Source organism: Sphaerodactylus townsendi, linkage group LG02 (genome assembly GCF_021028975.2).
Source record: "Sphaerodactylus townsendi isolate TG3544 linkage group LG02, MPM_Stown_v2.3, whole genome shotgun sequence".
In the NCBI taxonomy this organism is placed as follows: domain Eukaryota; kingdom Metazoa; phylum Chordata; class Lepidosauria; order Squamata; family Sphaerodactylidae; genus Sphaerodactylus; species Sphaerodactylus townsendi.
Window position 1 is genome coordinate 30,169,751 of NC_059426.1, and position 27,457 is coordinate 30,197,207.

Here is a 27,457-nt window from a genome sequence, read left to right on the forward strand (position 1 = left end):
TATGATGAAGCAACACAGATAATTTATTGATTAAATCTGTATAACTCGACATATGTATAAAACAATTATTCCAAAAGAAAAAAAGTATACTGTATTTGCTCATACATTTTGCAGTAGGCACTATCTGGGAAGAGACTTTCCAGTAAAAAGAGAAACGCTTCTTGTAAGATGAAGCCTAGTGGATTTTGGGAAGTGCTAGCGTTACAGAACAACCACCTTTCAATTAAGTGAAGTCCAGTTCCAAGAGCAACACCTTTCTCGACACACTGCAGCCACCGAGCTTAGAAGGATGCAGCTCTACTTAGAATCGCACTGCCAATGATCAAAAAAATGTTTCAACCTTATTACACAATCAGATATTACCTTGTCAATGGACAACCCAGTAGTGTAGCGCCAAGGGGGCGGGGAGGTGCACGACACACTGGATGCGCGCCCCTGTGGAGGCATTCCAGGGGGCATTCTGGGGGTGGGGTGTTCTGGGGGCGGGACGAGGCACTCCAGGGTGGATGGGAACTTGGAGGGGTGCAGGGTGCACGCGTGCACTGGGTGCACCTCGCCCCGGTCCTGGGACAACCCAAACCTCAAACACCCATTCCTGAGCACCAAACAAAAACGAACAAAACAGAAATTCTGTCAGAGGAAAATGATGGATGCCGCACAAGGCTCTGAAATTCTCAGAACAGCCCATCCAGGTTCTCACTTCTCATGGTGGAGTGAATGCTCATTCTAGTACCAGGGCTAGAAGACAGGACGTGCAGCAGGGAATGGAAGAATATAAGTCCTTGGGAGTCAGTGGGGATGGGACAGATTTAAATACAACAATGACCTGTAACAAATCTGAATCTGCCCAGAGTGCCAATCCCAGACCCATGGCTAGTCTCACAGCCAGGTAGCCTAAAAAAACCGCACATTATCAGAATCAACTGAACTTATCCTGTCGATCAAGTTTACATAATTAATAAAACACATCGTACATTTTTTAGAAAGTGCTGGAACACTGAACCAATGTTAAGTAGGAAAAAAAACATAGGAAGGAAAAGGAAATCCTTTGAAATGTACACATTAAGATCAGCTGGTTTAATAACAAGTTTTTTTTTAAAAAAAACACACACACATTCCTGGTGCTCCCAAATTCCTAGGCATCAGAGTCTTCAGAAGTTGCTTCCATTTCCTCCCCACTTTCTTCCGTATCACTGGTATCCTCTTCGCTGTCATCCGTGCTCTCCTCATCAGTTTCTTCTTCAACAGCCTCCTGTTCGCTTTCTGACAGGGACATGGAGAGAATGGAGGTGTCAGTCAGCTTCAGAGTGGCTTGCCTACCTCTTGAGCATTTCTCCTGCCCCCCCCACTTTTTCCTGCCCCGCCTCTGGTACAAGCGGCAGACGCACCCCATGTGCCCACTGCTCCCCCTCAGATCTAGGAGCTAAACAATGGACACGGAGCTTTTGGTGAGTTTTCCTTCAGCAGTGGAAAGATGAGCAGAGGAACTGACTTCTTGCCACCAATTAGGAAATCAGTGGCCTTAATCATCTGTGAAACGGAACTTAAAAGTTTATAGAATACTCATTTAATGCCTTAGTTACATTAAATTTCCAGCCTGGTGTAGTGGTTAAGAGCAGGTAGATTCTAATCGGGAGAACTGGGTTTGATTCTCAACTCCTCCATCTGAGTAATGGAGGCTTATCTGGTGAACCAGATGAGTCTGCGCACTCCTACATTCCTGCTGGGTGACCTTGGGCTAGTCACAGTTCTTCGGAACTCTCTCAGCCCCTCGTACCTCACAAGGCGTCTGTTGTGGGAGAGGAAGGGAAAGGAGCTTGTAAGCCACCTTGAGTCTCCTTACAGGAGAGTGGGATGGGGTATAAATCCAAATAACAATAACAACTCCTACTCCTCCTCATCTTCCATATATTTTTATTGTCAAAGATATTTAATCTCTTATAGTTTCCACTGATCATGTGGTTTTTAAAAATATGCATATGCGCTGAGAATGCAACTATCATGGGAAGGGGGGGAATTGCTGTCTCAGTTGATGATCTTCCAGTGGGTTTGTGAGCTGAGATCAGGACTAGGGGAGGGGGGGTGTTGCTACCTCAGGATTAGAGGATATTGCTGACTCAGCTGGCGAGTCTGCGATGAAGAGCAGCCTTGGTCCCCACTGCAAATTCTGTGCGCCCCCACTTGTCTGTTATATTCCTATCTACTTTGGGCCTCTTGAGTCAAGCTTTATCTGGCTCCCCGCTTAGCTCAACAGTCACTTTTGATACTGGAAAGGCCTGGAAAAGCCCCAGCATTTTATTGACTGGCCATTTGCAATATTTATGGCTGTGCTTGAAATATTTCTCCATCTCTGCACACAGCAGTCATCTAAATCTTTGGAACTGTTGCCTAGAATCAGCAATATTATTTCCCAGCCTTGGTTGAAAAGAGAAAGATATATATGCCTCGAGTGCTAATCCTTTCACGTAAGCCTTTGGATCATCATAATAGCAAATGCTTAGCTTTATGCAGACCTCAGAAAGCTGTTTCACAAATGCAGATACACCAGCACTTACCATAATATACAAATGATGGGTCAAGCAGAGACACATGACTCCAAACTTAAATAGGCTGACCAGACATATCGCCCTGTCACAGGGCGGCAAACAGCAAGCCCCAGAAGGCAGTGCGCTCCTGCGGCTGCGCGTGCGGCCGCCTCCCCGTCCCGGATCACAAAGGTGACCATCTGGTCACCTTACACTTAAAACACATGTCCACCAGAGAGTATTGACCAACTGTGGTGTCTTGGCACATGTCAGCTATGTGTATAAATGTTTGTCACACTTTCTCATATTTGCTGAAGAATAAACCACTTATACAACAGTGTACAGTGGAACCTCGGTTTTCATTGCCTTCAGATTTCATCAGTTTGGGTTTTCATCGATTTTTTCAGTGAAAAATTTGTCTCGGTTTTCATCGATTTGCAGTAAGGTGTAGGGGTTTGTGGAGAAAATCGCCCAGACAAAGCTGTTGAAGGCCATGTCTGCAACTTGTTTAATGACAATGTCTTGCCCCATTTCAGACAAATCTTAAAGAGGCATCAGAAACAGACCTCTTTGGACAGTTTTCTGGTGCGACATTGGTCCACTGGCTCTGAAGCTGGTCCTAGTGTTATTGTTTGTTACTGTTGTCAGCATTAAACACTGTTTATTCGCCAAAAGTGTGTTTTTGGTATGTTTTTTGGATTAAATGGATTTACATTGATTTCTATGGAAAAGTTTGCCTAGGTTTTCATCCGTTTCGGTTTTCATCAATTCTTTTCAGACGGATTACCAACGAAAACAGAGGTTTCACTGTACTAGGTCTGGCAAATTAACTAGAGTAGGTCATAGCCTCTCCTCCACTCTTGAGCACCAATTTGTCAACAAACTTATCACTCACATTTTTATCACCTTGAAAGTCAACTGAGTATAGTTGGGATATCATTTGGCCACAGTAAGAAACAAAATCACATTTATTACCAGCATAAATAAGCCATCAATTCATCAGTCATCAACTTTAAAGCACTCAAGGACGATAAGGAGAAGGTCTTAGTCTTCTAGTTTTCAGACACTATTATTCTTTGCCACCAGAAAGCACATTTATAATACAGAAGTTAATTTTTTTCCCCTTAAGACTTACCTAATTGCATTTTTCGTTCAATTAGTGGAAGAAACTGCTCGGCTTCAGGATTGTGAGGTTCATATATAAGAACTGGAATTTAACCAAGAGAGTAATGAATGTTAAAATGTTGACATGGAAAATTGAAAAATTTGCCCCCCTTCTCTCAGAGCTCCAGTCCTATTTCATGTAATAGATTCTGGGAATAATTCTAAGCAGGTTCAACTGGGAAGTAAATCCCATTTATTTCAATGGTGCTTACTCCCAGGAAAGTGTTATTAGCATTACAGTCCGTGCACCCACAGAAACAGTAGGCAGAAAGAGAGAAATAAATGTCTAAATTCATACCTAATTTATCACTTAGAAATCTGAGCTACAGAGATACCACAGAAATCAGGTAGCTAATATTCATACTTACTCATTTGACAAAGTTTCTTGGCAAGTCTGTAATCGTGTTGCATTATTGCTTTCAGAAACTACAAAGAATAACATAGTTGAAAGCAAGAATGTTAGTACTCAGCAAAGATTAAAATGCAGATATTTAGTTTTTAACAACCTTTGAAGAAAAATAACTATATACAAACATTGCAATATTGCCCTTTTAGTTAAATTAATTTTAAGATGTAAGAGGTTTTAGAAGTTCCTATTCATCCCCAATAACAAACCAGATTTTCCAGTTTTAACAGGATCTCTGTCAAATCACATTCCCAAAGCATGTTACCTGAAATGGTGAGAGTCTGTCCCTTTTTAGAGTGGGAAATCAGTGAGAGCAGCCACCTGATCTTGGAGCAGAATGGTCTGATGAACAGAGCTGAATGACCTGCGCTTACCTCTCGTGGAAGAAAAAGATCAATGCGTTGGGGACAATATCAATAGACAGAGAGGTGTCCAGAGATATTGAACACTGGCTACTAGAAGAAGGGGCTTTTTATAGTGAAAAAGGGGCCCTTGAGATTATGCAGAGGGGCCTTAATCTCCCACAATAAAGGAGAATTCTGCCTTTCCAGGAAAAGACAAGAGACAGGTGTCAACCGTAATGGTTTGAGTACTTAGCCTGATGGGCTAAGCTGGGAGTGGCCAGTGGTGGGTGGAGTGCTAAGTCAATCACAACTAACAAACAATGACAGTGTAAATAAACTGGTCATTAGAGAGATCAGCCAGAGGAAGAAGTTTTGAGGTTGTTACAATACTGGCAGGAACACTTGGGGCAAGTATGTTAAGTTGTTTTTCTTTGCAAGGGTGGATAGTCCAGGGCTAGAGACAGGGATGCTTTCCAATGCAGGGGTATTATGCTCTTTTAATCCCTTTAAGAAGGGTGTGAGGAAGGTATTTTGCAAGGCAGATATGGGTGAGGGCAAGTCCAGACAAGTTTTTACTGTGTCCTTGTGGGAACACTAGCCAGTGCAGAGAATGGGCTCCCCATTTTGGCACTGCACCGCTAGGCACCTGAAAGGTTGGCAGGATGAGAAGAGACACTGCTCTTAAAACAGAGCCCCCCACCCACACATCATGGGTTGGTCTGGTAACAAGTTACGACAGCCAAGTGTCCTAAAAATTGCTCTGTGCAATTTGCTCTATCTTAGGGGCTGACGGAGGCTGAAATCGCACGAAAAGTTAGGAAAGTTAAAATGCAACTGGAAATCAACCTCCCCACAGAACCCAAGCACAAGAGCACTTAAAAGTGTTATCCACTTGCTATTCACACACTTCAGAGACTTTGAGTTTTCACCTGATCATATGGATGGGTGACTGGCTGAAAATTTTTATTTAAGAGGAATTAATCCAGACATCTGGAGCCTGACTGAAATAACTCCAGTAGATGTGAAATAACACCTGCCTAGAGGATATTCCATTTGTGAAGTAGGACCAGGACATGCAGTTGTTCAGTGGAAGCAGTAAGACCCCGGGACAGTGAGATTCCTAATGTCATATCCTATACTTTAAAAAAGAGAAAGAAATAGACTAGGGTGGTGGCGAACCTATGGCACTCCAGATGTTCATGGACTACAATTCCCATCACCCCCTGCCAGCATGGCCAATTGGCCAATGGTTCGCCACCACGGGAGGCAGTCTGATTCAAAAAGGAAATAGACCTCAGACGAGTGGCAAGAAAAAAACCCTTCTTCACATTAAATTGCTCAGATGGACATGTGAAAAAACTCCCGAAGTGTAACTCTGGGATACTATTCCTGAAGCTTTGATTCTGCCCTTCTGGCTTTTCCCCTCTCTTCTCTGTACACAGCTCTGTAGATCTCAAATTAATTAAGGCAGAATAATGGATCAAAACACTCTAGAAGGAACACATTTCAAGCTTCAAATCGATACTCTGATTTGATTCAAGACATACCAAGCCAAAAACGTTGAGATTTTATTTTTTAAAAATACAAAATCAAAGTTAGAATACTAATTTTTCCCATGGACTTCCTAGATCTGACTTGTCTTAATAAAAGTTTAGGAACACACATTTTATGCACATACTGATACAAATGGCAGAAATCTAGCTGCAATTATCTCTAGAAAAAAAAATCAGGAAATTTTGAATCCACATTCACATTGTCCTAATTGAATTACATATTTCCACTGATTCCCCTTTATCTTTAGATCAATATTTATTGAATCAATTGGAATTAATATGTTATTTGACACAACACGACACATTTGGTTTATTCGTTTAGTATACAGGCTCAGGGCGGTTTCCACCATTTCCAATACAGATTACCATTTAACAGTTTAACACTTACAAAATTCCAGCTTCACAATTAAAAACTTGAAACAATTAAACTCTAAGTAAATCAATACATCTCCATAGGTGGCAGTAAATTTATTTGGCTCCCGACTGATAGAGTAGGCTAAACTGAACAAAGTAGAGCAAAAGGAAACTGGAGAAGGAGAAGAGAAGGGGAAAGGGAGAAGGGGGAGCCCTAGATGGAAAGCTGCGGCTGCCTCAATTGTACACCTGGTGGAACAGCTTTGTCTAACAGGCCCTGCAAAACTGTACTATATCCCACAGGGCCCAGGTCTCATTAGACAGAGAATTCCATTAGGTTGGAGTCCTGGCTCTGGTTGAGGCTAGCCATATCTCTCTATGGCCAGGGACCTCCAGTAGATTTCCACTTGCTGAATGTAGAGTAGAGACCTTCAGAGGACAAATCAGGAGAGACAGTCCCAGGGGTCCTAAACCGTTTAGGGCTTTATAGGTCAATACCAAAACCTTAAACCTGCTCTGAGCCTTCATCTGGAGCCAGTGCAACTAGGGGAGCACCAGTGGAATATGCTCTCACCACAAGGTCCCTGTGAGGACTCTCATTGCTGTTTTTGGCCCAATTAGAGCAGGCCCAAGGGCAGCTCTGCATAGAAGGAATTGCTGTAATTTAACCCAACTATCAGAACATGATGTGATACAAGACTTCCTTCATTTAGGATTATGGTTTATTCATCAAATATGCATAAAATATGTACTTTAGAAGTTTTATTAAGACAAATGGTGTCTACAACCACTCTATGGGAAAATAGTAACACTCTGACTGATTTTTTTGAATAAAATGTTTTCGCCCAAACATATCTTGAATTGTACTTAAATCCAGAGTGTAACGTATTGATTGGAAGCTTGAAATATGTTCATTTGGGAAGTCTTTGATCTATTGTTCTGTCTATATTATCTGAGGTGTGGGGGAAAAAAAGAAAGGTATAATGAAAGGACCAGTTATAATGAAAGTGCCCTAGGTTGCAGATTCAGGGGACTTTTTCTCTATGCATCAATCAATCAATCAATCAATCAATCAATCAATCAATCAATCAATCAATCAATCAATCAATCAATCAATCAATCAATCAATCAATCAGACCTTCACTAGGCATCAATAATACAAGATAGATAACAAATCAAAATATTTGAATCCCATTAGTCGGCTAATACATTAGTTAAAAATTCAGCTCCCAGCTCTATTATCTCAGCTGACTGATTGTCCAAAAGAAAGCATACCCAAGATATTGTAGGGCAATTCCTTGCATGGGAGGGCAATATATTGAAGAAATCAGGTCTACAATAAGCATTTTTAGGGCAAATGTATATGTTCTACAGTTTCAGCAGCATTGAATTTGGGAATACTACAATATCCTCTATGCATCTTGCTAAACATCTGGATACTAATGCTCTGAGATACAGGTTAAACCTTTTCATTTTTGCTCTGGTTAAGAAGGCAAAAAAGATCATTTACAATTAAATGCTAATATTGCTTGTAGTTTGGTCAGAAGTAGCAGTAGCAAGAAGGTTTTAGAAGGCTGCCATAAAATGTGCAAAAATTTAATCCAAATGCCTTGGAGGTGACTGCCAGTGCAGAGGTGGAGCGCCACGGGAACATGTGGGGTCTCATGTCCCCGGGCGCATGCCAGCTGGTCATGTGGGGGCGGAAAATTGCTCCCACACCCCTCCCCTTGGGCCCACCCCACCAGGCTGCTCCTTCGGCTGGTGTTGCCCCCAGCGCCATTCCCCCACACACACCTCTGTGCCAATGCAATCCTAAGCATAAACACTCTTTTAAGTCCCCTGAAATCAACGGGCTTAGAAGAGTTGTAACTTTCATGATATATAAAAAAGAGAGAAAGGTTCACCAAAGGGTCATTTCAAGTTAGCAGAAGTTTGCTAACCCAAAGGCCGGAGACAGTCAGTCTAGAGCAGGGGTAGGGAACCTGCGGCTCTCCAGATGTTCAGGAACTACAATTCCCATCAGCCCCTACTAGCATGGCCAATTGGCCATGCTGACAGAGGCTGATGGGAATTGTAGTTCCTGAACATCTGGAGAGCCGCAGGTTCCCTACCCCTGGTCTAGAGGCTAAGGAGCAGTTAACCTTTAACATGATTGGTTAGTTCAACTGTAACTCTAGACCAATGAGAGGCTGATGCCTGGGCAGGGAAAAGTATCCTGTTGGATGTATGTATTGTATATGCTATGCTAAGTTCAGATAGACAGAGCTAGAGATAGAGACTCAGTTAAGTTCTGTGTGTTGAACTTTGTTATTGCTGTAGCGTTCTGTATAGTATTATAGTCTTGTATAGAATAAACTTGTGTAACCTTGCAACTGCCGAAGTAAAAACCTTCCTATGGAAAGAACATCTTGCGTGAAGAGTATTCTTTTCCTAGTGTGGTAGAAGGCTGCAGTGTGTGCAAGAAGACTATAGACCTTCTCATCTTACCAGAGTAGCTCCACTTTAAACTCTGCTGATAGTAACTCTGCTTCAAATTGCATTATCCAAAGGCATATTTGCAAAGGCATTATGCAAAGGCGTATTTGGTGAGCATATATTTACTTACAGTGGCACGTAAAAAGTTAAAGTCTCACCAACCGGCATCCACGTTCCATTCACATTGCAGGTGGATAGGCTAGTTCACATTATTTAGGCTGAGGCGTGAAAAAGCTTTTTCCATTTAGGGAAACATATGATAAGAGAATTCCCATAACACACTGGCTGCTGTGGAGTTCTCAGGCTATATGGCCACGGTCTGGTAGTTTTTGCTCTTCATATCCACCTGCAGCAATGGCAGGCATCTTCAGAGACATGTCACGGGGAGAAGTGTTTCTCTCCATGGCAAGGTGGAGTGATTGTGTGATTGTTACATGTTTTGTCCATAACACACTTTTTGTTTTTGGCCAAGTCTGTCCCACCCTGTTTGGAAACACGCCATAATGATTCCTATTTCATTTCCACCTGTTGTGCTAAGTAGACAATTATGCATATTTAATCAGAATTTGAGAATTTTATGCAATACTAGCGGGGCCCGGCCACGCGTTGCTATGACTTATTGTGGTGAAGTGGGAAAGGAACAGTAGCAGCAAATCAATTGCAGAGGCCAGCAGTACGTGCTCATGGAAACACGTAGGCTGATACTGTGCGATGTCATTGATGTGTGTGACCGCATTCCTTGGGGGGGAATGGAAAGGCACCCCTCCCACACATCTAGGCTGGCTGGTCACGATCCTTTACCTGGGAGTAAGTTGTGGTGGTGGCAATGGGTGTCGCTTCTAAGTAAACCCTCTGAGGGGCACGACTCAGCCATTCAAAGTATGTCACGGTAGCTTTACCGGGCTTACTCCTGAGTAACACGTGCCTCGGAGGCAACCTGGTTTTCTGAACTGTAACCTCAGTATTCAGTGAATCTAGGCTGGCTGGGCACTCCCTCTCCTCCCTTGCATGCCACCCCTCTCTCCCCTCCCTCACTTCTGTTCCCTTGCATGGCACCCCTCCCCCTAACTCCCTCCCCTTTCCCTTTGCTAGAGTGGGTGGGTCATATCCAGATGCTGGGCCCCCTCCCTCCCCTCCCTTGCATGCCACCCCTCACTCTCTCCCCTCCCTAACTTCTCTTCCCTTGCATGCCTCCCCCTCCATCCCTTTCCTCTCCCACCCTCTCTTGCCTTGCATGCCACCCCCCTCCCTTCCGTCTCCCTCTGCTAGGGTGGGTGGGTCATATCCAGATGCTGGGCCCGCTCCCTCCCCTCCCCTCCCCTCCCTTGCCTGCCACCCCTCACTCTCTGTCCCCTCCCTCACTTCTCTTCCCTTGCATGCCTCCCCCTCCATCCCTTCCCTCCCCCTCCACTGAATGTGTATGAGAGTAGGTGTGTTGTATGGTAGCAGTGGGTGAGGCACAGAAAGTGAAAGGTACCTGTGTGGGAGGGGGGAACCCCACCTGACGTCTCACACAGCAACGTGTGTATGTGTTTCACTTCTACTCAAGTTAGTGCCTATGTACTGTTTTCACTGCTCATATCTGGCCATCTGAGCGAACATTCTAACGGCGCGAACATTCTAAGGGTGACAGTTACACACAGGCAGCTTCATGGCCTGGTGTGCCTGGAAAAAAGATGTTTTACCTGGCTCAGGTGTGTTGTCTGACAGCGGGAGGTACGTAAGAACACAGTCGGGGGAATGAGTAAGTGTCTGTGAAATTTTCAGTGCATTTGGGCCAGCAGGTGCGGGGTTATTCTCGAAGCAACAAACGCATGGTTCCATTTTTATATATATAGATAATACAGTAAGAGGAGCTCAGCAGTCTTCATCTCCTACTTGACAGCCTATTTGTTCAAAAAAAGGGAGGGGATGATGCTGTACCTCTCCCATTAATTCTAGTGGGGCAGTTCTCTTCTCTGCTTCACCATCACTTGACTCATCATTGCATTCATCACTATCTGAACTGTCTAATGGCTTTTCATTGGCACTTTGCTTATCCACCTCGGTCACTTGGGTATCAGTCCTGACCTCACCGTTGGGGGACTTCTCCTCATTCTTGGACGTTTCTTCTTTTTCACCTACACACCCAGGAAGAAGAAACAACAGCTGTGAGCAGAGTTTCGGTTAAATTAACAAGCAGTATTAATGAACAGATCTCAATACAAGCGAAATGACAGCTGAGCGGGATTCCGTGACGTATTCTAAAATGTCTGTCATTTAGCCACTTCCTGTGCCAAATATTCAGATAAGGGTAAGATAAATGGTATAAAGCAGGGATCTCCAGCGTTTTTGAGCCTGGGGGGCACATCTGGAATTCTGACACATCATGGTGGGCACAACAACAAAATGGCTGCTTCAGGAGGCGGAACCAGCCACAGAATTATTGCCTCAGCTTAACTTCAATAACACAGTGAAGGTTCTTCAGCTGTGGTGGTGACAGATGCTGCCAAAGCAATGTTTTTAAAATATTTGCACAGCCAATCAAAACCCCAATAATCAATCAGAAGTCCTGCTGGGCAAAAGCCTGACGTGGCCCCACCCACTTCATAAAAACAGTTGGGGAGCACCAGAAAAGGTGTCGGTGGGTGCCATGGCACCCATAGAAACCCCACTTTGGGGTTCCTTGGTATAAAGTATCTGTGTAGTAGAGCAAATACCCACATTAGGTCCTAACTGTGTTGGCAAAAAGGTAGACCTAGAAATATTTTAGAACGTAATAAACAAACTCTTAAAATATTTAGGGGTATGATCCAGCCATACTTTTATTTACTGTTGATTCAATCATGGTTCTACTCAGCCTTCCCTCCAATGAGGAGAAGACAGCATAAATTGGGCTTATCCCATTCATCGCTGACCTTTCAGACTTTCATAGGTGAGAGACAACCTTACCTAGGACTCCCCATATCTCTCTGCCTTCTCTGTGTTATTTGTTCTCTTTATAAATAAATGCAGGGGGAACCATATGTGGAGGCAAAGGAATTCGTACAAGGAAACAGACCCACCATCAATAGGCTCAAAGAGAGTCAGAGGCAGAAGATCTACACCTCCAAGATACTTCACCCTAAGCAAACTCCAGCTCTTTCCTCTCTCTATTCCAAAATGATTGGCTCTTGTCTCCCCCACTCTTATATACCATGATGACCCTTCCTTTTAGTTGGAAGAAGAAATGTCATCTTCTTTAAGTTGGCCCTTGAACATTATCTGGAAGTCTTCTGTCGATAATCAGTACCCACTGAGCAAATGCCTACAGCTATTATTTCTTCTCCATACATGGAGATTCTTTAAGAATACTGGGAGTAAAGGCTGAAAGCTAGCAGCAGAACTATGTAAAAACAGTCAGGCACGGGCCCTGGTATAATATTATTTTAACAAAAATTCTCAAATTATAATCCAGTGACATGAACTCTATTAATATGGATCTCATAGACCAGGGGTCTGCAACCTGCGGCTCTCCAGATGTTCATGGCCTACAAATCCCATCAGCCCCTGCCAGCATGGTCAACTGGCTGATGGGAATTATAGTCCATGAACATCTGGAGAGTCGCAGGTTGCAGACCCTGTCATAGACCCACAAATACAGCAAGTTTGTAGAAAAGTTTTTTGGCCAGCCCTCTTTTTCCACTGCAGACCCTTTTGCCCCATGGAAACTGATTTCTGAACTTTCAAAAACAACATAGGATGTGGCAGAAGGAGACTACCCCAGAGGAAGGAACTGGCTGAAAGCAGAGGTGTGGGGGGCAGGGAATGGCACCCGGGAGAACACTTGCTCCTTCCTCCCATGCTCCTCTTACCTTAGCCTGGCTGGGCTGCCGCCATGCGCTCCTCAGGCCCGCGCTGCCAGGCTGTTCCTTCACTGCTGGCTGAAGGAGCAGCCTGGCAGGGTGGGGCCAAGGGGCGCCCGATGGCTGCTCAGCTAGGCTGCTCCTTCGGCTGGCGGGGTCTCTGCAGGCCCGAGGGGAGGGGTGTGGGAGGGCGGAGGTTTTTCCTATTATGTGAACAGTTGGCATGTGCCTGGGAACATGTGACCCCCACATGTCCTCGTGAGTGCTCCACCTCTGGCTGAAAGTACTCCTCCATTTCTAATGTGAATCATGGAAATGTATATGTATGTCTCTGTCAATTCCCCCTTCAGACCACATCTTACTTTGCTCCTTTGTGAACTCTGATGTATTTTGAGCAGCTTTCTAAAGGGTGCAAAAGACTTCAGTGGAAAAGGAAAGACATAGCAGATAACCTATGGGATGGCCAGAGAGATGCAGCAGGCATGGATCTGCTCAGTCCCAGGATGGGAGGCCTTGTGGGATTATGGAAGAAGGTCAGCAAATCAAACAAGCGAAACTATAACAGCAAACTATACACAAATTATATCACCTGCCCTTTCAAGTCTGCTTACTGAAGAAAAATGTATTATTTGAGTCTTTAACCCTGGTTAAATGGTCTTTGGTTCCAAGAATATATTAGCGATTTGGTCAAAATAAAATACAGTGGTTTTGGAAACTCACTTTTTAGCTAAATAATTTAAAGCAACAATGGTGACATAATTAATTAAATTAGGCCACCGTTATCTAAAGGTTTCATGTGATCTTCCTAAATCACAATGGGAATAACAGAAGAAAATGCTGGCCTTTTTTCTCCCACTGAATTAAATAAAACTCAATTTCTTCTGTACTCCAATGCATCTGCACAGAGAAAGGGAAGCATTGTTAAATGGCACACTACCCATTACCTTCCTTGCATATGCTCTTTATACATTTATGGGTCAAGACTATCAAGGAGGCCAAATGTCTCAGGAAATGGGGCATAAGCACATTTTCCCATCATAGTGCACCATACAGTACACAACACATTGGAAGTAAAGAAAGAGTTGAAAGAATTCAGAAGTCCTCAGGTAGCCATCAGTACATAAGAGTAATTAAAAAAGGTGAGGTGTCTTAAAGAAAAGCAAACCCAAATACCAACTGTTCAGCTCTCAATTTAAAGCCCAGCTTCCCTGAGTTAAATGTCCCCTTGATTTTGTGACACTTTTCCAGTCGAATGCATTAAAACTTCCGCATATGCAGTAAGTGTGACAGGCTAATGTTTAATTATAATTTGTCAATGGATTCCCTTAGTTTTGTAACTGTGCATGCCAATCTAGATCTAGTGAAAATTCACAATATCATTTGTCTATCCCCTGCAAAGATACTTGCTGGAATCTACCTACCCTACCTGGAGGAGATACCTACGCTCTTGGTATGCTTAGATGAGAAATACAAGAATATTTACCCAAATAAGCCTTTTTGTGGGTGGCTCAATGGCAGAGACCTGCTTTGCATACAGAAGGTTCCAGGCTCAATCCTAGTTTGACAAATCAGGTAGCAGGTGATATGAAAAGCCTCTGCCTGAGACCCTGGACAGCAGACCCTGTCAGTCACAGTAGACAGTGTAGATCTGGATAGACTAATTCACAGGTGTCAAACTCGCAGCTCTCCAGATGTTATGAACTACAGTTCCCATCACCCCCTGCCAGCATCACACTGGCAGGGGATGATGGGAACTGTAGTTCATAACATCTGGGGGGCTGTGAGTTTGACACCTATGGAGTCACTAATTGTTTGATTCAGCAGCTTCAAAGTATGATGCATCATCTTTCTCACTGCTCACTGTACAATGACCACAGACACAGATTCAGCACAAACCTATTAGTAACGCATTGGACGGCAAGAATTTGTCAGTAAATAATTAAGAGGCTCAGAAAATAATATCATCTACTCGCTGATTTAGAAAGCAATCCTCAGCAAGTCTGCTCAAAATCCTATTTAAGTCTACCTTCTGTGATTTCCTTCTAGGAAAATATTCCAAACCTGCATTATTAGTTGCCCATAAAACTCAGGACAACATTTTTCTGCTAAAGGTATACAATACGCAGAGAAAAAGGGCTCAAAATACTACTATTCTACAGTTCAAGCATTGTTAAAGGAGATTTCCCTGGCTCACAAGCCTAATCTGGCATCATTCTTATGCTTTTTTAATCCCAAGAAAGGAAAACAATGTTATGGCTATATGGAAGAACAGTAATATTAACCATTTCTCTCACAAATGTAACCAGAAGGCAGTTTATAACAACATCAACAAAACACCCACTGAAAGCAATTCTAAACTCAAGCAAAAGGAAACAGTCCAAAAAATGTCAAAGACACAATTCAACTGGCTGTTGTGGTTTTTCCAGGCTGTGCGATCATGGCTGTGCGATCATGGTAATTTTTGCCCCTAATGTTTTGCGGGTATCTGTAGTTGGAATCGTCAGAGGCATGCCACACAGAGAAATGCATTTTATCATAACGTGTCTCTAAAGATGGCAACCACAGATGCTGGTGAAACGTTAGAAGCAAAAACTACCAGGCCACACCCACACAGCCTAGAAAACCCACAACAGTCAGTTGGTTCTGGCCACAAAAGCCTTCAGCAATACACACAAATCAAAGCTACCTGCTATTCAGATTCCATGGTGCCTCTTTAAATATGATGATTGGAACCTTGACATAACAGAGTTACTCAGACTTGACTGTGAATTTCACTCACTAGGTGTACTGTTTTCCATTGTTTACTTTACTTGTATGAGAACTTTCAGTCAGTCTTCACAGGTTTAAAGATTCACATCAGCCTGGCCTTTTATTTAACAGAACTGAGTAAGCAATGACATCACACACAGTTCTAGAGTTTAGATCATAAAAAGGCAATGTGAAATACCAACTGTACTTTACAAGCCAAGATTTCCTTACAGAACAGAAAAAATACATACTTCATAGGATACATCCTTGTTGCTTACTGATATCCAACAGTGAACAAAAATACCAGTAAAGAGATATTTAAAAAAAATTGTAGTCTAATTCATATATCTTTTTATTACATGCACAAAGCCTTGACTGACAAATAATGTAACTAAGGTTGCAATTTAATCACTTAATTAGTTTATTAGTCTGGCTAAAAAGGCACCTGGTTAATTGGTAGCAGATTTAAAATAAATCTAATTAATACCTAACACAAGTTGTCACAAAAGTCACTAGTGGCAGTTGCCATCTTAGAAGAGACAATCCTCCTCCTCTCTCAAGACAGAGGGAATGCCTCTTCTAAGATGGTGCCAACTGCAACATGTGTTAATTCAGTTTACATTTTCCAATTACCAAGAAAATCAAAGTTAAGTTGTTGCTTTGATATCGTTCTCAGATATGCCACGTTACAAGAACAGGACCAAGAATTTCAGATTCTCACAGGCATACCATGGAACACTGAGGATATAAAATATTTCTCCCCCTTTTTAAAATTAAAGACTTTATTAATTAAAAACATAACTTTTAATAATTATATACAATGCAATTACACATATGAAGTAACACTCGTATCTTAAAACCTTTTGATAATAATAGTTTATAACTGAAATACAAAAAGCAAAAAACAAAAAGAGAAAATACAATTAATTATCATTGTGTTATTCTAAAGTATAATAGCCCTAATGTGTAGTATCATTTATTTATCTTACTTTAGTGGTTATGACAACAACAATGAAAGAACTAAGAATTTAAAAAATCATATTAAACTATTAAGTCAACTGACAATATTTGCAGTATAAGAAAGATAAGGATTACTACTGGTTTAAAAACAGCAGAATAAAAGGGCGGGGATCCAAGCCCCTCCCTCCCTTCTTCTCTAGGTCTAATCTCTTTACTGGACTTCCCCCTACAACATCTACAGTTGTTTCCATCATAAACTGTGTTCAACAAAGCTTTTCTAGAAACAGAAAGAAACAGAAAGTTATAAGGGAGTAGATTTATTCCCGGTCAGAGTTACCTTAAACAATGATACAACTTATTCACTGTCTATGTGACCTTAATATTCTACTGGTTGCATATTTAATTCATTGTGACCCTTTGTTTAACATAAAACACCCACTATTAGTAGTAAAACACAGTACACAGTATTTCAGATCGAAAATCAACTATTAAAAAAGAGGTAAGACAAGAGAGTCATCAATAATGTTGATTTTCGGGGCAATGTTGAAATGTTGAGAATGGGGGAGCAGATGGCTCCAGACAAAATGGCTGCCGCAAGAGGGCCATCACAAAATGGTTTCCACGTGGCAGGAGCATCATCCTCAGGGAGATGCAGGAAAGAGATGCTCTGCTGAAGAAGCAAATGTGCATCAGGATGCCCATGAATGCCACGCTGGCGATCACTGGGTTATTGCACCGTTTTGAGCTAGTAGTACCTTACCTAGGAGGGTCCATTGAAGATTTTAAAAAGAAACTAACTAAATGGCACCTACTAGCTCAGACTCAGGTGAATGAATTTTTGAAACTGTGCTTAAAACAAATGTAGAAATACTCATGACAGTGGAAAGAAAAAAATATATATTTGTTTTCACCTGCCATTACCTTTTGATTCTGTCTTTGGTCCAGTTATTCCAGTTCCATGATTCAGTTTGTGTAAATTTCCTTTTAACTGAGGATCATGATCGGTTTCTGGGGTGCGGAGAGAAACACTGAGTGAAAAACACGGCACAATCATCTGCAGCAATGATATCTACAAGTCTCCCTCACACCAAGCTACAATGTATTTAGCAAACATAATATACTTAAAGAACAAAATATATATTTAAAAATAATTCTGAAAAGTATCAGTGTTGATACAACTCATTTACCATTCCACTGAAGGCACTAATATGGCATTCAACATACTTATGTTAAGACTTGGGAGCAGGTACCGGGGCGTACCACCCAGGGGGACACATGGGGTCAAATGTCCCTGGGCTGCGGCCATTTAGTCACGAGGGGGCAGAAAATCGTCCCCTACACCCATCCTCCTTCTCCCGGATCCATACACTGTTTGGTTGTGATGGGGAAGGGCGGCCGCCCATATGGGGAGGGGAGGGGGGCAGAAAACTCAGATTCTGAACCAGGCTACATTTTCCCTAGATAAGCCTCTGGCAGGAACCCCAATGCAGTTTCATAAATTAGTAATATATTTGAAGTATTAATGAAACACATATGCTAACAAAAATGAAACCTCCATATTGTTAATCAGTTGGCATGCTGTTAATTAGAAATGAACACACACAAGCAATCTTTTTTTTTATTTCACAGGGAAGATGATCCATATTGGACTGCATGCTATTATATCAGAGACAATTAGTGAGAAAGAGTTCTAGTCTGTTTAATACCAGATATTGTAGCATGCATGCCTTAACAGAGATTAAGCAACCTCAAGGTCTAAATGCAATAAGAAGTTGTGGGATGCCTCCCTGGCTTTACCAGGGAGAAGAACAGGTGTCCCCCAGGCATATCAGGTGATCTCATTCTAACCTTATTAAAGGCCGAATCTCAGGAGATTTCAGTCATTATTATTATTGATCCTGTTAACCACCAATATTTTAATCTAATTAATCTCTAATATATGCCATGACCTGGGTAGCCCAGGCTAGCCTATCTTGGCATATCTCAGAAGCCATGCAGGGTTGACCCTGGCAAATATTTGGTTGGGAGACCTCCAAGGAACACCAGGGTCGTGATGTGGAAGAAAGCAATGGCAAACCACCCACAAACATCTCTTGCCTTGAAACTCCCACCAGGGGTCGCCATAAGTCAGATGTGACTGGACGGCAAAAACTCACATGAAAACACAATTTTCATCAACACAGTTTTCATCAAACATGAAAACTGAAGGAAGTCATTAAGATATAAATGGCTGGGGTTGATTCTGAAGATGAATTTCCCAGGCCCTCCCCCAATACAAAACCACACAAGCTCTCTATAAGCCATGCCTGCAGATGTAAAATCTTACCTGCTTCTTCTTGTATGCTCTTGTGCAGTTTTACTGCAGCCTTTGCATTCTGATTCTGTGAACTCCTTGCTAGAGCAGTCTGCCTAAATATTTCATTTGTTTTTCAGGGCAAGACAAAACAGCAGAAACTTTCATGGAGGCAACAGAAAGACATTGTGCTTTGAAGTCAATTTCTAATATCCAGTAGTAAAAAAATCCTGAGCTATCCAACTTGGCTTAAGCAGTGTTGCCTTGCTTTAGTGCAAGAACACAAATGATTCCACGTCATGGGCACAAGCCAATGCCACACAACACCTCCCTGCAGTCACAGAATTACAAATGAGCAGGGGCTGCCCCCATCTTCTGTGCTGAAAAATACATTCTACTTACCCAACTTATCAAAGAAATCAGGAACATCCACAATCACACAGAGATCCACGCTGGAACCCCTCCAGAGCCATAGAACAGTGGCACAACACTACGTATAGTTTAAGATTCATTGCCATGACTTTGCAGTCAGCCCTCCCAATGCACAACAGTCTTCCATGCTCCTTTCTGGTTGGTGGGCTGCCAACCAATCATTAATTGCTACTTAAGAGTTTATTTTTAACTTCCCTCTAACTCTGGGCTGGTGCTCTTACTCTCCCATGGTGACGCTACTACAAACTCCTTCGACAGAACAATCCATGGCAATAACATTTAGAAACACTTACCATGGAGAAGGCCTTCATCATAGTGAGAATTTCCATGCACTAACCAGCAACTATTTGCACCCTTTAGTAAAGACAGAGAAGCCCTCAACAGAATAGCAGCATCCTACACTCTTTAATAGGACTGTTTTGTGATCTACATCATGTTCTGGAGCAAGTTTAATCTCTGTCTTTACCTTCCTGTCACTGCCACAGGGGAAATTCAGTCCCCTTCTCTCTCGTGGGTTGCCTGAAGCCAACTCCACAGGGGCATCTTGCTGTAGCATTCCAATCAGCCAAAGTGTTGGTTAAATTTACATCAATGCTGCATATCATAAAGAGCAACTGGCAGAGGCCAAATCTACCATGGACTGTGAGGGCCCAGATACGAGTGAGTTTCATATAACAGGTTTACTAGCTAAAAGGAAGGGTTAACATGGAAGAAAACAATAAACTCTTGTTTTATACTGGCTACATTGTTACATTAATCCCAGCACATGGCTGAAATAGGCCCACTAATATAGAACAAAGAAACTAACATACATGCTTTCAGGCATGCAGTCAGTGGCTACAAAACTGACCAATGCCTAATCGATAAGTCAGCTCATTAGAATGTTGTTTACATGCAAACATCTTGTTTACATATAAACAGGTGGTTAACACTTTCATGACTGGTGTGTCACGCACTTGCAATTGCTAGCACAAAGGCAGGTGAATAAGGACTTGCGCAGGCTCTCTCAAGCAGAACAACTTTGTCGAAGGCTTTCACGGCCGGATTCAACTGGTTATGGTGGGTTTTCCGGGCTGTGTGGCCGTGGTCTGGTGGATCTATTTTCTAACATTTCGCCTGCATCTGTGGCTGGCATCTTCAGAGGTGTATCACAGAGGGAATGCAGACTTCCCTTTGTGATACACTTCTGAAGATGCCAGCCACAGATGCAGGCGAAACGTTAGGAAATAGATCCACCAGACCACGGCCACACAGCCCGGAAAACCCACCACAACCAGAACAACTTTATTTCTACAAGGCGTAAACTCAGCATACTACAAGAATAGAATCTAGGTGCACTAAGCTAATTAAACAAAGGACAGCTGCTAAGTTGGTCCTCACAATCCATGGTAGATCTGGCCTCTGCCGGTTGCAGGATGCCCACATCTCTGAGGCATCTGAAGCCCCCTTTAGCATTATTCCACTCAGTCCGTCCTTCATGGAGGAACACACAGGACAGATGCATCTCCTGATGAATACCAAAACCCAATTCCAACTTCAAAACTACAAGGCACTCCTAGACAAAGGAACAGCCCCCCTTTTCAGATCCTCCCCCCGCCCCACCCCGCCCCACGTCCAGGGCCTTCAGCCAATTTGGATGCCAAGCCCTGGGGCTAAAGCCCACCAGATCTGAACCTTCCAATCAAGAGGTGTTACCACATCAAAGAGCTAGCATGATTCTCTCTGGTTGGAAAAAGATGCTCTCTATCTGGCAAACAGCATCTTCTCCCCTGCTTCCCAGCCACAAGATGCCAGAGTCCATTTCTATCACCATAACTCTCACAGCACCTCTTGCCCCTCATTCACCACAGACTGCCAAGGCAGAAATCATTCACATTGCACACGCAAGGTTAGGAAACCATTATCACCCCACCCCCTGCCGCCGCAATATAACCTGTACATCAGAGGTGGGATCCAACCAGTTCTCACCACTTCTCTAGAAGTGGTTACTAATTTTTTCTGAGTCCCAAGAAGGGGTTACTAAAGCAACCTCCCTGCCCAATAGGGACTGGAGGTGAGTGTGCAGCGGCGCCACTGTTTGAATCCCACCACCATCGGAAACTGTTATTGAAGTTTTTGGATCCCACCACTGCTGTACATCAACTCTTGATGTTCCAAGAGTACTTTTGTTACCTACAGAATTATACAAACACTGTCTATTGAAAAAGCTAAAGGTCAGCAACTGGTTTCTTTATCAGACTGTAAAGCTCAGCTGAGGTGAGACTTACTTTCCTAACGATTTAGCTGTACGCAACAAGATCTGCTTCGATGGAGTGTAAGGTCTGCTTCTAGATTCTTTTCCACAACGGATGCTGCCTTAGTTTAAAAACAAAAGCAAAAGAAAAGCAGCCACAAAAGGTTTTAAATCAGGGGCAAACTACTGGTTCTGCTTAGAGCCAAACTACAGGATACGAGGGATTGCCGCTTCAGATTGCGCAGCTGAAAAAAAAATCAAGAACAAAGGGCACTGCATGGATTAGGACCGTGCAGTTGCGGAAGGATGCGTGCGTATAACTCCTAGCCTTTCAATGTAAACAGGGCATCAGTCATTTTTCCTATCCGAATCCTAAAGCTGCAGAGGGGAGAGCGTTTTCAAGTGGGAAATCGGCAGAGGTGCAAACATTCAAACCTCCCTTTCCTCAGCACCGTGCCCCTGACCCATGTTGCTTCATCTGCTTTTAGCAAGCAAAATATACCTATCCTGCTTTTCTCCTGAAAAACCACAATTACACATTATACCTTGAACAGCCAAAAATAAACAAACCCAAACATACCCCGGGTATACTAGGCTGGTCTACCATCGGCCTCCAGGCTGCAAATCACAGGCTGCCGACCTCTGGGTAAGTCAGCCATCACAGTTATGGGGATAGGTGCACCATTAGTAACCATCGCACCACTCTGCACCTAAAAGCTCCCACTACAGAGATTAGTTTCCTGGAAGAAAATGGAAACTCTGGTGGGTAGACTCTATGGCAGGGGTCTGCAACCTGCGCCTCTCCAGATGTTCATGGACTACAATTCCGATCAGCCCCTGGCAGCATGGCCATGAACATCTGGATAGCCGCAGGTTGCAGACCCCTGCTCTATGGCACCAGCCCCCTCCCCTCCCCAAAGGCCATCTTTCCCAGGTCCCAACTCCAAATCTCCAGGAATTTCCCAACCCAGAAATGGGAACACTTTGTCTCTTGGCGATCCTATCACACAACTGTAATGTATGTAGCTTGGCCCTCAAATGCAAAAATGCTAAGCAACCTCCAAGTTTCTCTTCTATATATTTTGAGTAACCAAGAGCAAGGTCTGAGTTAGGCATAGTGGCAAATCAATAATGCCATTATTTATCTATGTAAAAGAAGAAGAATAAGAGTTTGGATTTATACCCCAGCTTTCTCTCCTGTAAGGAGACTCAAGGTGGTTTATAAACTCCTTTCCCTTCCTCTCCCCACAACAGACACCTTGTGAAGTAGGTGGAGATGTGAGCGTTCCCAAGAACTATGACTAGCCCAAGGTCACCCAGCAGGGATGCAGAACTGGGGAAACACATCTGGTTCACCAGATAAGCCTCTGCCTCTCAGGTGGAGTGGAGAATCAAACCCGGTTCTCCAGATTAGAATCTACTGCTCTTAACCACCTCACCTCGCTGGCTCTCCCAGGTCCCAGATCCAAATCTTACGAGTTATGAGTGAGAGTCTGATTCAATATGTAGAATAAGCTTTCCTACTTTTTTTTAAAAAAGGTTATTATGCAACACTACAGAAATGTGAATCTCAGAAAGATCTTGGTTAGCTAGTGAACAATAATCAATATTACATTATAAAATTTAGTTTTTGTATCCAAAATCTAAAATTATTGCCATCATTTAAGCAACAATTTGGAAATAAAGCCCAGTTACAATGGCAAAAAACTTAAGACTGGGGAGTTCATTGGTAGAATCTATATTTTAAAAATGTATATCATAAGTTTGTGGTAGAATTGGCTATCAGTTATTATCAATCCAATTTTCAATTGTTTTATCAATTCTTTCAACATTTACATTACCCATGAACATTCTGGAATCACATTTAGAGGCAGTATTACCGTATATATTCGCATATAAGCCGAGTTTTTCAGTACCGTTTTAAGGCTGAAAAATGCCCCCTCGGCTTATACACAAGTCCTGCTTACCAGCCAGCTCTTCAGGCCTCTGCCGAGGCTGGGGGTGTGGCCGGGACGACCTCCCTGTGGCTGCACAAGCCGCTTGTTGCTCCCTCCACCTCCCGGCTGGGTTTGAGGAAGCCCAGGCAGCCGGGAGGTGGAGGGAGCTCCTCCTTTGGGCAATTACTTCAGGGGGAGTCTGAATTACTTCAGCTCCCTCTGCCTCCCGGCTTCCCACCTTCGGCTTATACGCAAGTCAATACGTTTCCCCAGGTTTTGCTAGTAAAATTAGGTGCCTTGGCTTATACACGAGTTTATACGGTAATTAAGTATACAAAAATATTCAAGAAACTATCAATATTGGGAGAAAGGGTAGGGGGAACCCAAGTATCATTCCACTTGGTGTCCACTTTTCGGTTCCCTTTAAATTGCCACCTTTTGGGGGGGGGGCAGCTTTTTGGGGTTGGTTAGTTCAGCTTTTGCCACATGCACCCCCCCCCCCCAGTTTTATCTTTAACTAACCTGTTACCCTAAAGAAACCTTAAAAGTCTTTGACAACGACTAGGTATATTTTGCAATTATTCTCAAACGAGCAAAAATACAACAGAATGGTATTATTAACTGTACAAGAAAGGTAAATCAATATAATCAACCTGATAACCGTTCTATCAACCCATGAAATCTTACATCGGTTTAGCTTAACATTTTGTGATCTTGGATACTGTTTCAGTTATGTTTATGATGGGTCTGAATATATAGTTTTAATTGTTTGAAAAGAGACAGAAGAGACGAGCTACACGACAAAAGACATCTTACCGTGGAGCTGTTTGAACTGGTTCAATGACAACATCTTCTAAAAACAAGGTGAAATGTTTGGTTCACTGAACACATTCAGTTTATTAAATGCAACAGAGATGAAAAATAATTTTTTATCAAAAACTAAGAAATAACTGAAGAATATGGAAACATAAAGAATAGCATCTTCTATCATTTGCTTTTCAAAACTCTTGGAGCTTCTACTTTTGTTAAGTGTCCCAGTTCCCTTATGCAAAATCAACTGAAACAAGTTGATAGTGCACAAAATCATGTTAATTCGGTATATGGGGAATTTTATAACCATCACTGTAGTTCAGAAAAGGCAACATGGTGTAGTCCAATCTCATCAGTTCTCAAGAGCTAAGAAGGGTCAACACTTGGAAGCGAAACCACCAAGGAAGTCTGCAGAGGAGGGCAATGGCAAACCACCTCTGCTTCTCACTTGTCTTGAAAAGTGCCTTGCTGGGGTCACCATAAGTCAGCTGTGACTTAAAAGTACTTGACACACACATGCTGGTTCAGAACTTTACTTTTTCCCAGTGGGAGTGAACATGGGAGAAAGGGGGATCTTCAGAAGTGTGTCTGGGGTGGGGCCTAAACCATTGCCCTCCACCTACCAACCACACTGTCTGTTTCAGAAAACAGGGTTTTCCCCTATCTCTGCCTACATTGAAATTTATTTACTTTATCCCATAGAAGTGAATGGGAACCACTGAAAATGCAGCCTGCTCAAATGGTACTCCATAATGTAACCCTTCCCAAACCACTACTTACCATTCGGACCAAATACATGCAGCCTTCCATTTTGCCAGTTCTTCTGTTCCTGAAACACAGATAGAAGTAAGAAACCAACCAATGTAGACACTGAAAGGGCAAACTAGTTGTGGATTGTGGAGGGAGAGAGGGATCTACGTGTATTTTTGCACGTATCCGTTTGTGCACAAGAGAGAAGGGCTAAACCCTGATCCCTCCCTGCCTGCCTTATCCTGCTGCCCTCTGGTGCTTTCACCATTTTTCTACCATCCTGCCTTCAATACTAGAAGTGGGCCAGGAAGGAAGAAAAATGCAGGAAGATATTTACTAATAAAGGCTAATAAATTATTCTTTACTAATAAAGGCTTTACAGGCTAATAAATTGAAGTTTCAAGATGGAAGTGCTACTGGTGGGCAGACAGTCTGACCTTACATTTAAAGTGTCACCTGTTCCAGAAGGAGCTAAACTCCTCTTGAAGGAAGAGGCTGTAGTGTGGGGCATGCTCTTGAAATCAGGCCAACTGCTGGATAAACAATGGCAGCTGTGGCCAAGAGTGCCTGTTATGAGCTTCAACTGGTTAACCAGCTGTGGTCTTTCCTTGGCAGAAAAGATCTGGCCACTGTGGAGCATGCCCTAGTTACAATTAGATTAGATTATTGCAATGCACACTGTGTAGGATTGCTCTTGAAAAGAGATTGGAAACTTCATTTAGACCAGAATTTCGCAGTCAGGACGTTGACTGGAGTGGGTCGAAGGGACCATGTCAACCAAGTCTTGACCCATCCACACTGGCTTCCCCTTTGTCTCTGGGCACAATTCAAGGTGCTGGTCTTGACTCTCAAAGTCCTGTATGGTGTGGGACCAATGTACCTGAAGGACCACCTAATCCCTTGTGAATCCACCCAAGATAACGTTGCAAGCTGCTTTGGGTCCCCATTGGAATGGAAAGTAGGATATAAAATATTTAAACAAATAAATGCCGATAGATCAATTCAGTTTCACGCAGGAAAAATCAACAAAAATAGGGATTTTTACCTTCATTGCATCTGTCCTTCCTAAGCCATTATGCCTAGTACAAAGTAAGATTGTTTGCAAAATGAGCATATTAGTTTGAATATAAAAAATAGTTTTGTCACATAGGGGGTGGGGGGACACTTCAAACAAAACCTGCATTCTGGAAGAACTTCATTCACAGAGAAAACATAGGTGGTTTAATGTATCAATATTTCCTTAGACACAGTAATCACATCCTATTCTTTGCATAAATCTTATCAAGCAGGCAATTTTCTCTTTGATCTAGAATGAATATAAATAGAATCCTTAGTGTACCTCATGTTATTGTCTGATTTTTGGGCTACGCTTAGGGTTGCCAGCTCTTGATTAGGAAATACTAGGTGATTTTGGAGATGGCTGCATTAAGGCTGAACCAACTGATGTCCATTCTACTTAGGTACATCAAATACACCTTGTGGTTCTCAGGGAAAGGGAAAAGGTGGTAAAAGTTTGTGAGAGAGGCCCATTTTTTTACCCACTTTGGCTTTTGTTTCTCCTCAATGTTCATTGGCATGCAAAAGAAATTGTATGCATCTCAAAGCAATTTTGCCTTTTCAGCATTTTCCCCTATTAATTTCATCCCCCTTCTATTGCCATGGGTTTTACTTTAAGAATTACAACTGCACACATTTTTGCATGTGTGCTTCATATATCCATATCAGCATACCATATGGTGGAGATTCTTCTCCGTAGGCATTTAGAATACACCACACTTGAACTTTTGACACTGAGGAACCAATAGGAGAAAAAGAACAGGCATCTCCTTCCTTGTGGGTGACCAATCAGGATCCAGTGCCTAAGTGTGATAATCATACACTCATGTTCACTGCCTGCTAATGCTTCATAATTGTATTAATCTAGCAAAGGATGGCTCAAGATGTTATAGTCTCTTTCTTATGAGAAAGCTCTTGTTTATCTGGAACTTTTAGCGATGTGTGAGGTCTCAGCTATGACTCTCTACCCTCACCAAGATGGAGGCTTGTCTTTCTTTCCTTACCTTGACAACGGCTCACATTTTTCTAGGTTGAATCCATCTAAAAAGAAAAGTTCAGTATACTGAATGCTATTTTCTCAAATTGTATTTTCAGTGTATAATCACACAAAATTATTTTGAGATATATTTACAACAATGTTTGTAAAAAAAAAATCCTTACAGCCCAATTCATAGTCCTGGGCGCTGGCGCAGCACAGCACAGCTGCCTCCAGAAAGCTTTCTGGCAGTGCTGGGAGGGTGAACCCCCGCCCCCCCCCCCAAAAACCAGCCACCAGAAAGTCCTTCATAGGGCTGGCCCATGATACAACTGGCCGCAAATCCAGGTTGGAAGCCAACCCCCACTGTGCTGATGGGGCTGGCGGTGGCACAGGAGTGCTGACATGGTGTTGGGCACCGGATCCAGGTGTCCCAGAAGGTTGCAGGAGCTGCCCCCTAGCATATTTGCCCCCGCGCTTTTAACATTTATCAGTTAAAGACAATTAGAGGAAAAAGAACAGACAGAATACAGGCACATTATCAGCACTCTGAATATTATACTTCTTTATAAATGTTCATGTTGGCTAGTATGTAGAATCACCAGCTTGGATCCCAA

At 42.7% G+C, this 27,457-nt stretch overlaps 1 protein-coding gene across 1 annotated transcript in view; it reads right to left on the reverse strand.

The window, feature by feature from the left end:
• The window catches only part of ERICH2 (glutamate rich 2), a 35,111-nt gene continuing 7,654 nt past the window's right edge, over positions 1 to 27,457 (reverse strand). Inside the window, exons 4-14 of the mRNA XM_048484473.1 lie at positions 26,869 to 26,905; positions 25,854 to 25,887; positions 24,839 to 24,887; positions 24,065 to 24,101; positions 21,346 to 21,429; positions 18,680 to 18,762; positions 17,275 to 17,361; positions 10,745 to 10,941; positions 4,058 to 4,115; positions 3,661 to 3,732; positions 1 to 1,263 (exon numbers count right to left, since the gene is read on the reverse strand). Coding sequence (XP_048340430.1) covers positions 1,136 to 1,263; positions 3,661 to 3,732; positions 4,058 to 4,115; positions 10,745 to 10,941; positions 17,275 to 17,361; positions 18,680 to 18,762; positions 21,346 to 21,429; positions 24,065 to 24,101; positions 24,839 to 24,887; positions 25,854 to 25,887; positions 26,869 to 26,905 — 866 coding nt within the window. The 3' untranslated portion in view covers positions 1 to 1,135. The remainder of the gene's footprint in view (positions 1,264 to 3,660; positions 3,733 to 4,057; positions 4,116 to 10,744; positions 10,942 to 17,274; positions 17,362 to 18,679; positions 18,763 to 21,345; positions 21,430 to 24,064; positions 24,102 to 24,838; positions 24,888 to 25,853; positions 25,888 to 26,868; positions 26,906 to 27,457) is intronic.